This window comes from Glandiceps talaboti, chromosome 16 (assembly GCF_964340395.1).
Source record: "Glandiceps talaboti chromosome 16, keGlaTala1.1, whole genome shotgun sequence".
Classification (NCBI taxonomy): domain Eukaryota; kingdom Metazoa; phylum Hemichordata; class Enteropneusta; family Spengelidae; genus Glandiceps; species Glandiceps talaboti.
In genome coordinates this window covers 14,220,181-14,231,666 of record NC_135564.1, presented here as the reverse complement: position 1 = coordinate 14,231,666, position 11,486 = coordinate 14,220,181, and the positions used below count along the sequence as shown (strand labels likewise).

Below are 11,486 nucleotides of genomic sequence, written 5' to 3'. Positions count from 1 at the left end.
TAGCTGAGACGATTACTGTATTAGGCTGATATGAAGCAAAATTCGCAATGTTGTCAAGCGGTGGCATTTATAGACATATTAGCTACAAATACAGATACCAGTCTGTCATGTCTGATAGTCTAGTTTTAGAAACTCTTTACCCCTCAGATTTAAACCCAACAACTAGTATCTAGACTAGAAGTTTGATAATGTCTGAGCAAACACTTGGACTGAGATGCTATGTATCATAATGCCTAATATTTGCACAGAGTTTGACAACAAATATGGCCACCATTTTATTCAATTTGATAGCACCATGAAATCAAAAGACATGTATATGTCACCTTTTTACCAAGTTTGAATGAAATTAGCTTGTTTATGTCAGATATATGACTGGGCACCTGGACTGCATATGTACAGACAGACAGACAGCCAGACAGACCCCATTCCTTTAGCCCTACCCTGGGTCTGCCTGTTGTGGCTACAGTTCCTGATCAACTACTAGGATAGTGGAAATTTATAAATAAACATCTTACCTTGAAAGAAACTGCAACGGTGTATAGTAATTTATGATACTGAGTGACGGACAACATTTTGTCCACACATGGTGATATCTCACTCACAGCTACAACAATCTGAACACTGGGTAAGTCATCCCTCTGTCCAAACCTGCAGACAGGAGAGGATAAAATTCATTGTGTTCTTATTATGGGTATTCCGGTAAATACAAAGCCATTCACCGAAAAAGAATTGTGGCATTCTTGCAAATGCAGCAACAAAGTAACAAGTGCCATGTATGAACCAAGATCTGGAGTTGACATGACAACTCACAACTTGCCTGCTTAATGAATTTTCTTATTCATAGCAAATTTGTCTTTCTTACCTGAATATTGATTTTTCACTGGGAGACAGAGAGTCATTTGATTGACCTTTGACCTTGGTGGAACACTCAAGAGAGGCATCTGATTGGCCTTTGCCATCATTATCAATCACATGGACTTTAACTTGACTTTTCATTTCACTTTGACAGAAGATAGCATTGTGGATGTTTCTTGGACAGACTGCAAGCACACTCAAAAGTTGACCATCTTTAAGTTTCTAATAAATGAAAATATAGTAAAATAAATCATCTGCTTACATTCGTATATCTAGTGTAACATCTCATACTTCAGCTTTACGTACAATGAATCTGAGAAAGAAACACCTTAAACTTTTGCTGTTACTTCGTTCAAGAAAACTCCAACCTATTCTAAGTTAAAATCAAGAAAACACATTTGGGGCAACTATAAAATATTCAGATTTTAGTTGTATTCATCAAATACTGTAAACCGCAATATTTTCGCGTGTATATTTTTTAGCGATTTGATACTTTGTGGCAATTTCGCGACGATTAATTTTCACGTATTGTGATCAAACACGTCTCTAGCCAACGTTGTGTCATCGTGACAACCAACCTTCCTTCCATGCTGATAATGTAAATTAATCATAGACTTGATTATAAACTGCTAAATGATACCCAATTAGACTGTATAATGCGTATCCGTTATTGAAGATGTTAAATAAACGAAGTCTTTTGACACATTTCTTTGTATGACTGCGTTGTAAATGGGTTGTACTTTCACACATATTGTTTTCACACAGCTTGGTTCTGCCTTATTCACGCCTTGCGGTTGTTGAAAGGTTTATTTTGAATGTAAAACAGTTCACACAAGGAAAGTGTGAACATTTTTCTTTCACTTTTGCGGTTAAATATAAATTATCAAAGTTGTTTTCGGTGTATCAAACGTAAAAAATGGATATAAACCGTGGGTTTTGGCTTAAACTTCACTTGCGATCTGATCGTCATACGAAGCTGTTTACTGATCACGACTGTAAATTTAAAGTATCAACATGTGGCGTTACGTTATTCGAAATCCTAATACGAATACTACAATAGTACCTGGTCTTCCTGATCCTACGAGAACACCCAACCCTGCTGAGACTGCAAAAGCCAACGAAGAAGTGTCAAAAGTGCTCAATGAAGTCAACTCCGGTAGTTTGAAGAGAAAGAGAGGCCAGTATGAGTACTACAGTGCTGAACTACGGGCTGAAATTGGCAAGTTTGCAGCAGAGAATGGCAATGCGAAAGCTGTCAGAAAATACACCACTTCGCTGGGTAAGAAAATCAACGAGAGTACCATTCGATCGATGAAAAAGTCATACTTAAAAGAAGTTGGAAAGGGACGACCTGAGCCAGTCACGTCTCTTCCCCATGCAAAACATGGAAGACCCCTCCTGCTGGGCGAGCTCGACAACAACGTGAAAGCGTACATACACAATGTGAGAGACTCAGGCGGTATCATCAATAAAAACATCGTGGTAGCCGCTGCAAGAGGCATCGTACTACAAAACAACCGAGGTCTACTTAGTGAATTTGGCGGCCCTATCAATGTAACCCGTACGTGGTCTGAGTCACTCCTTCGGCGAATGGGTTTTGTCAAGCGTAAGGGAACCAAGGCAGCTCGGAAAGTGCCCACTAATTTTGCTGAAGTTAAAGCCGAGTTCTTAGATCGAATCACTGACGTCGTCTCTACAGAAGCGATACCGCCTGAGTTAGTCATTAACTTTGATCAGTCCGGCATTAACATTCTCCCTGTAAGTTCGTGGACTTTAGCAAGACAAGGTGAAAGTCAAGTGGCAATCATTGGTTTGGAAGACAAGAGGGCTATAACAGCATTGTTTGGTGTATCTCTAAGCGGCGATCTACTCCCAGCACAACTACTGTACCAGGGCAAAACGGCCAAATGTCACCCGACTTTTAATTTTCCTGCTGACTGGGATGTTCACCACAGCCCAAACCACTGGAGTAATGAAAGCACAATGTGTCACTATGCAGAGAAAGTGTTAATTCCATACGTTCAACGAATCCGTCAAAGTCAAGATCTCCCCAATGAGCAACGTGCACTCGCAATTTTCGATGTCTTCAGAGCTCACCAAAGTGCAAGTTTTCTACAGAAACTTCATGATGCTGGCATCGCAACCGTATTTGTTCCAGCGAACTGTACCTCAGAATTACAGCCTCTCGATCTCAGTTTCAATGGCAAGTTCAAAGAGTACATCAAAGAAGAGTTCAACAAATGGTATGCGTCACAAATTTCATCAGCCTTGGATCGGAATGAAGACATCAGTAGTATCAAAGTCAACCTAACTCTGTCACATGTGAAACCGCTACATGCCAACTGGTTTTTGACAGCGTATGACAAACTCCGTAACGACCATGCCGCCATCATTGAAGGTTTTGAGAAGTCGTCCATCAAAGCCGCGATCTCCAATATTCAAATATAGAAACATTCAGAACTGATCCGATCACAGAAACAAATTGCCAATAATATTTAAGTACGTGTAGTGATTTTTTGAATCTTTATTATGGACTTGCTACGAGTATTTTTTCATCCGTGATCTGGTGAACCGCCATTTTGTCGAGTTGTATTTATAGTATCAGTATTTATAGTATCACAAAACATTTACAGTTTGCCGCCTTGCACGTTGTCCGTTTGTAATTTTTGATAATTTTAATGTATGTGAGCACGATTTTTTCTTTACGAGCAGTGAACAATTTATAAAGGAATTTCTTAGTATCAAAACAGTTCATTTTGAAATGTGTAATCTGTATTTTTGTCCGTGATTAGTCGTATTTCAGTACACCCGTCTTGTTTGTGTTTGTAAATTCGTAACTTGTGATTTGTTCTGTTTTTGAACTTGAGAGAATAAACCGAAGATAAAAATACAATGTACACATATTATTTCATTCTTATTAGTTTATTCCGTAAAAGAAGTGGGTGTCTGCTCGTGTTGAAGTGTATGTGTATGTAATGTTTGTTATGTGTTCGTTTGCATCACTGTGATTCACTTATGGAGTGCTTCTGTACGTTGTGTTGATTGATGTTGTTTACAATATTTTCGCGACGTCAATATTTCGCGATTTTAGGTGCCTCGCGAAACTCGTGTAAATTTATTTTACGCGAAAAATTAGCGGTTTACAGTAATACACCATCCAGTTTGAAGAATGTAATGATGTATGGTACAGAGAAATGCATGAAAAGAATCCACGTGACTATACTTCATTACATTAAATCACAAACCCAATGTGCAATCAATGATTTAGCCCTACCAGGCTGCTAAACAACCAAGTGTTGGCTGATAGCATGGCATGAATGTCACATCTTGCAGACTATGAATTACGTATAAACTTGGCAGGACATATTTATCAACAAAATCAAATATTTTTTTAATTACTGTAGTAAGGCTGAACAGCTCTCACTACAAACATTCTTACTTACCTGAATCTCTTGGTTTATAGCCTGGGATATCTGGTTTATAAGACTACAGTGAATAGCTTCTAAATTTGCCGACATCAATTCACTCAACGTCTCACTGTTTTCTCTCCCAAAAATCTTTTTTGAAAATAGAAAGGACACAAGAACACATGGTATGAAGACAAACATTAGAAATAAATAGACTAGTCTAGATGGGAATATTTGTGTCAATACATCTCAGACTTGGTCTTTAATCAGATCCCCAACCAAATTGTTTAACCCTCTCGGTATGATAATTCAAGTTTTAAGTTTTGAGCCAAATATCACATTTTTAGACCTTATTTGCATAATCATTTTGTCTTGGAACGTGTCTTCATCTAGTCTTGTAGTAAGACATTGGATATATACCTTACGGGTTGCTGAATAAAGCTAAGGGGTGATGAGGAACTCTGTCTGGGTGCAGCACCCTCAGTAACAATCTTCAGTCGCTTTTAAAGTAAGCAGAAAGACTGTGTGGGTCCAGCAGCTTGACTGTTCTTCATCTCGATGCAGGCACCAATTGAAACATACCAAGTAATTTTGAGACTAATCTGCCATGAGGTTTTTGATTCTTTGCTTACATATAACCATGGGAATATAACTCACCTTTGCTGTAGTAACAGCTTTGTTGATATCATCCAATAGTTTAGGTTGACAAAACCTTGAACTTCTCACCCTATCTATCGCTTTCCCATACAGTATTGTCAGGTCCAACGATGCCATTGAGAAATCAACAGAATTCTGTACAGTAACACAAAAATGGGAAGGTATAAGAGTACATCCACACTAATGAAAATGCAGTATGTAAAAAGTGATTCAAAATACATAAAAAATCAACTAAGTTGATAGAATCAGCCAACTTCTGATCTGCCAAATTAAATCAGAACCAAAATATGCAGAGTTCTTTATCATTCAACCGTTTTGAATGCTAAAATACAAATGTTCTCACTATACCGTACTTGGCATTTCACTCCCTCTTCAAGCCTTGCCACAAAATAGATATTTACATCTATTCCATCTTGTTGATATTTACATTTATTTGTAAACAGTAACCACTGACAACCACCATACCTGAAAGTAGAAGTCTTCACTGTCGCTAAGCAACCAACCATCAATAGTCTTGTGCAGATTTGTCCACCAATTTTGTTCATCTTGTCTGTCATTATAAGATCCAACATGTCTGGCCTTGGTACTACTGATGACTTGATTTCTCAGATAGTGGTCTTGCTATGTTCAAATAAAAGGCAAACATGTTGAAAATACACTTCCCCTTTCATTATGGACTGTAAGCTACATCATATCACTCTGCCCTCAACAGTCTTGACCTTTCCAGTGAAAGGGTCGATGTGTGAACCCCAACATACTGTCCCAGTCAATCGTCAATATTCAATAAAGTACTCACTATTACATAATCATGTTTTCATGACTACTAAAATCAGTGGGTGCATTTGAGTTTGGTTTAACCTTGAAAAGTTAGAATGGTTGTCATTGAACTTATGGAAAACAAGTACTCATTGACACTGTGATATATTCAAATTCGTGATTTCATGTAAAAGGAAGAGAGGAAGACATTATTTTCTGAAATATATAATCTCTAACACATCACTCTACATGCTTGAACAGGTCAAACTGTGAGTGGTAATACAAGATACCTGTTATGTAAGCTATGAGTTATCTTTATTACAGTATAGTAAATAAACACTATTTGTACAATTCAAATTCCTTACTACATTTGGATGTACACACACAATGAACCTAACCCATCCATCATCCCCAAAGGAATAGTCTATTTCCTATACAGTATCGTTACCATTAAATGTCCACTCACACAGTTGGCATCCAGACTACGAAAGGAATGAATAACAATTCCCATAGTTTAGTCCCTATATAGCATGTATAGTGTGTGGTTAGACCACAGTTGGCATCCAGACTAGTCCCTATATGACGTATCATTATAATTTACACCTCCACTCACATGAAACCACCTTGGCATCCAGACTACACTTCCCATGAATCAGTCTCTATAACTGACACTGTGACATTCCCAATTTATATACACTGTATACATGTACATGTATTAACACTTACCTTGTATAAATCAGGACATATTTGTTGACCTCTTGGCATGTATTTCACACCAAATCTCTCTATGTACATTTGAAGACAGCAATCTCTGACTTGCTGGATATGTTGTCTTTGTGCCAAGTCGATACTTTCATACATTGTGACATTGCTGTCTATGGTTTCGGTTTGATACTGTTTGAATAACTGGGCACATTCTATCAGTTGTGTCATGAATGATGCTGGAATATCACTGGCAGAAAGCATGTACATTGACTTCTGGCTAGCTGTGGGATGAGATTTGATAATTTACAATTAAAAAGTGTGTTTCTGTTAAGGGTTTTATCAACTTCAACATTCAAACTTTTGAAACACTATACACAATTGATATTTAGTGAAAGCAACACTGAAGCTTTCTTCTACAACTGTGGATTTGTTCTCCAGTCTGGTGTTCTGGGTCAGTCACAAGGGTGTTATGTTGGTAATATATACCTTAGTTCCCAAGGTACCATGTATCTTAGAGTAATGTTTTATTTGAACTGTGTGTATCATGGTACAGTATTCCCAAACTTGGCAAAAATGCTGCCATTCATGCATTTCTACTGTAATTTGTCATGAAGTGTACAATAATTTTAATCCAAGAAAGCAATGTAATTATCATGCGTTAAAAAATAATTCTACATTTCTGTGCAAACATTTCACATGCAATTTAGATGACAAAACTTAAATGCCAACTTACCAAATGCCTGGATCAACTTTGGTAGGTAGATTTCAATCTTGTCCTTAGCATTGTAGTTGAGACAAATGACATAGACTTCCGAGTTACCAGCCTTACTGGTCGATGGTTTGAAGACGTGGACCTGTAAGCATAAAAATATATGAATGATTATTCCTAAGGTGTCATCAGTGTTTTCTCTGAAGAAGGTACGAAGGTCACAAAAGTAATTTCTGTACACCTACACTAGATTACTACAAATCCATTTCAAAGGCCTATGATTTGTGAGTAAGGGCCAAAATCAAAAGCATAGACTTTACTTTGCCCTCTTGTGAAACTTCTTTCCAAAATGACTGCAAGGCAAATATGAAGTATCCCAGGTTCTCAAATTCTGTGCTATCTTGTTTTGGGAGCCATAAAGATTAGATAAGATTATGTTCAAGGTCAACTTTTTGCTACAGTTTTGCCAGGTAACTGTTTTTACCAAATTTTAGTCCTTATCACTGCCATGGGCCTCCAAAACAAATTGGTCATAGTCTAGATGCTGTCTGTGGTATTGAATCATCTCTTCACCCAGTCTAACTCAATGAGAAATCATGAATCAAATGTTGTTCATTCAACTGAGTAAATTCCAACTGTTGGAATGATGTAAACAATGTATAAATAGCATCATCAGCGAGCTGACAAATATACCACATTTGGACATTACATAACAGCCCCCAATAAACACTAACTTATAACCAGAATTCTATGATTGATTAACCAGGCAGAATTCTATGATTGATTAGTCTGGATGCCAATGTGGTTGCTATGAGTGGAGGTGTAAATGGTAACAATACAACTAGATTAGTGATTGATTAACAAAGACATTATGTTGACTGTGTATAAGGGTGGTGTCAGCTGAATTTGAAATTTCATCCCAAGACCTCATTGAGCTGACGTGAAGACTGAGAGATCTTGAGATTCAATGCCACGGATAGCATCGAAGCTAAGAAACTGTTTTTCTTGCCAAAAGCTAAGAAACTGTTTTTCTTGCCAATATTGAATCTTTATTGGTCATGGGCCTCCAAGATAGATTCCTATGACATGTATCAAAAGAACACAACACTATGATGTCATCGTTATAATAAGCTCATGTATTATATGAATGTGATAGATCATATCATGATTACACTGTGTTATGTACTCTAAAGTGTGTTTGTTGAGGTAGACAGTCCCTAAAATCTACATGAACTTGCCAGTCACTTCACCAGGGTTGCCAAATATTCCGAGTATGAATACATATGAATACAAATGCCTGGCAAACCTTCTTCACTAACAAACATACTATGTTACACATTCTACTCTTACAAGACACATCATATGGCGACAATAACACTTACCTTTTCAAACATACAATTCAGGAAATACATAAGACATGTCGCACTGTGTTCAAAGAATGTGAACATTTTGACGACAAGATTTCCTGCAGGGCTAAGACATTGCAATGCTGTGATGACTTCACAGTAATGGAGATGAGATACTAATGATTCCTGCTCTGCTGGATTCACTTGACAATCTATACTTCCATCAGCCGTCACCTAAAAACAAAACAAAAATGCTCTGTGTTGGTTTGAAAAATGCATAAAGACACTTACAACAAATCAGTTCAAAATACCAGTCACATTATTGAAAAAAAGAAAAGAATTTTTACTGTTGGCCACTAGGGCTGCTTTTTGGAAACATATTGGGCAAGTTCTGGATAAAAACTGCTTGCAATCCATTAGCTATATGGCATTGGCGCTGTAACTGTGCTTGCTCTCATAGTAGACAAGACCTAGCATAGTTACAGCTCCAGTGCCGTGGACAGACTAGCTAACAGATAGCAAATGGCTTTTATCCTGAACTTATCTATTGGTTCATGGTGAGAACCACAAGTACTGTGCATACATTGAAACTTGTCCTTTCCCAGTTGATACTGTTGGTCAATGGAATTCTCAACTAATTCTATAATAGTTCCACTTTCTTTGTTTTTGATGTCATTTCAAGAAACTAAACAATTTCTAGCACATCTTTGCCTGCTTCACATGTAGCCATTCAGTTGCCATCTGAATTGACAATTTTTTACCCATATTCACCCTATTCTTGGGTGTCCTAGAGCTCACACAAGATGCTTCTATAATTCTATGAAACTAACAGGTTACAGATAAAGTGGGTACCAAGAATATGGCACATTGTTTATGTAATAATATGCACTTGGTTATAATATAACCAGATATATTTTGTTAGTAATCTACTAGTTTGTTGCAGAAGCTACACTCAGTCCAACTACTATGGTGAGCCAACTCGGAGACATGGACTTGAGAAAATGTAAAATTGGGTTTGGTAAAAGAAACGACAAGTCCTTTTGTCTAAGTTAAACTTTTATTACCAGCGTTTTGACCTCACACAGGAGGTCTTCTTCAGGGTAGAGTGATACAGTGGTAAAAGCCAGCAGTGGAGAATTTCATGACTATAATGGTAAAATTGTATGACCGATCAGCACTCATTTGAGGCTAAGTTGACTGAGATGAAGGGATGAATGTGATTAAACATACCAAATGCACATCACCAAGTCTCAGCTTGCATTCCTTCACCAATTCTTCCATGACACCGACATCTGTCATATCACCGGTATCATCTTCACCAAAGTACCACCGGTGGGATGTTTCATAAATAAACCTGTCATCTGGAATCATAGTACTCAAGTCATTACCTTCATAGTAAGGGTTCAATGTACTACCTAGCCATTCCCAGTAAATATCAACTTTAACATTAGTTTTGATATAATGATTCAAACTTGTGATGAAGGCACCTGGCGCTTCACATAAATGAACTGTGTTAAGTTCCCTTGACTGTACAGCGAGTTCGGGTATCACGTCAAAAGTGCCGACAATCTCGCGGAATTTACACCACGCTTGAGTACAGAGTTCGGGTTTATAGTCCGCTCGGATGTGGGGTACAACCCGTCCAGCTTTGTTCGTAAACATCGTGTGTTCATGCCAGCTTTGCATATCTTTGTCACTGAGAGACGATTTGGTTGAATTCAGTTCACTTTTCATTGTTGACAATGTTTCATTCACGTCGACATACTCGGTAACGAAAAAGTCGTCTGCACCAGGAAGTGACCACGTATCGTCACCGCCAGGTGTAACGAATGTGAACCTCTTTGTAAAGACCGCACTCGCTTCGTCCATGACAGGTGGACTGAAGTCTCTTCTTCGGTAGTTATCATTGTTACAACCATATTGTTGTGGTCTCTTCCTTTTTCTCCCCATTTTCGTCGAATCTAGAGAACAATATCTTCAACTTCAGTGGCAAAGCTAACTGGCGTGGCAAGCGATAGACACCAAACATAAACAATGTCTACAAATACGGCGAGCCCTCAAAATAAGTCGCGAATGGCAAATTTCTGTCACTGAAACCATCAACAATTCAGAGTCAATAGCACTGTATCAAGGCAAAATTTACAGTTTACCCTCCACACCTCGCTAATGAAGCCAAATAGCAAAACACATGTGAATCACGTTGCTTGCGAGTGTCGCCATTTTGATACACGACATAGCACATGAGGCCAGGAGTTGGGCCCCCTAGCTTTAGCATGACTAGACTTAGGTTTACGAGGGTAATGCATGCAATGACAGACACGTGATGCAATGAAACGCAGGTTGAATAAATACACTATATTTACATCAGTAAAATAAAAGTTACTAATATAAAACGAAATTAGGAAATAGGCTAAGTGAAGATTACAAGGAGCAATGTTAGTGTGTCAAATTACACGTACCCTGGCTGAGGTCTTGACACCAGCTCAGCTTACACACTGTCACTATGTATATATACGCATGGGTTATTTCCCGCCTAAAATGAAATTATAACACCATGTGTAATGGAATGTCTAGTATTTGAAGTATTTAGTATTTATTGATTACACGTAACAAAACCCTGGGGATTTGTTAAAGGTACAAATAAAATAAAATTGGGGAAAAAAAAAATCATAATAATAACACTTATAGGCTTTTCAAAAGTAACATTACACATCATAATAAAGACTACAAAACAAAACAAAACAACAACAATAACTATTCAACGAGTTGAAACATAATATTAATGAAAAAATAATAATGAAGGGTATTTAGACATTTCAAATTATATATTATGAGTATTTTGTAGGTGGTGCTCCCTTTTTATATTACTAAGTTTGATATATTTTCCAAGTGCGATAATTAGAGTTTTGTTGCTCATTATTTCTTTAAATTGTTGTTCTTCTGTCAAGTTTCTGTAATTATTAATATGTTTAGCAGCTTCACTAAAGAGGTCATGCCTGAGTAAATTATACAGGGGACACTGTAATATAAAGTGTTTTTCATCTTCTACAA

At 37.5% G+C, this 11,486-nt stretch overlaps 1 protein-coding gene across 1 annotated transcript; it reads right to left on the bottom strand.

Annotated features, from left to right (window-relative positions):
• Positions 1-3,596: 3,596 nt before the first annotated feature.
• LOC144447145 (cap-specific mRNA (nucleoside-2'-O-)-methyltransferase 2-like) lies at positions 3,597-10,385 on the bottom strand. The gene is made up of 8 exons (XM_078137051.1): positions 9,666-10,385; positions 8,472-8,669; positions 7,098-7,234; positions 6,402-6,657; positions 5,385-5,540; positions 4,920-5,054; positions 4,299-4,412; positions 3,597-3,716 (listed from the first exon to the last, which is right to left on the bottom strand). The coding sequence occupies exons 1-8, from the start codon at positions 10,383-10,385 to the stop codon at positions 3,597-3,599; spliced, it is 1,836 nt and encodes a 611-aa protein (XP_077993177.1).
• Between the last annotated feature and the right edge of the window lie 1,101 nt (positions 10,386-11,486).

Coding starts and splice junctions, on each gene's coding strand:
- LOC144447145 (XM_078137051.1), bottom strand. CDS start 10,385: ATGGGGAGAAAAAGGAAGAGACCACAACAATATGGTTGTAACAATGAT. Junction 7,235..8,471: donor TGAATTGTATGTTTGAAAAG/GTAAGTGTTATT, acceptor TTATGCTTACAG/GTCCACGTCTTCAAACCATC. Junction 3,717..4,298: donor CTATAAACCAAGAGATTCAG/GTAAGTAAGAAT, acceptor TATTCTCTCAAG/TTCAAAAACAGAACAAATCA.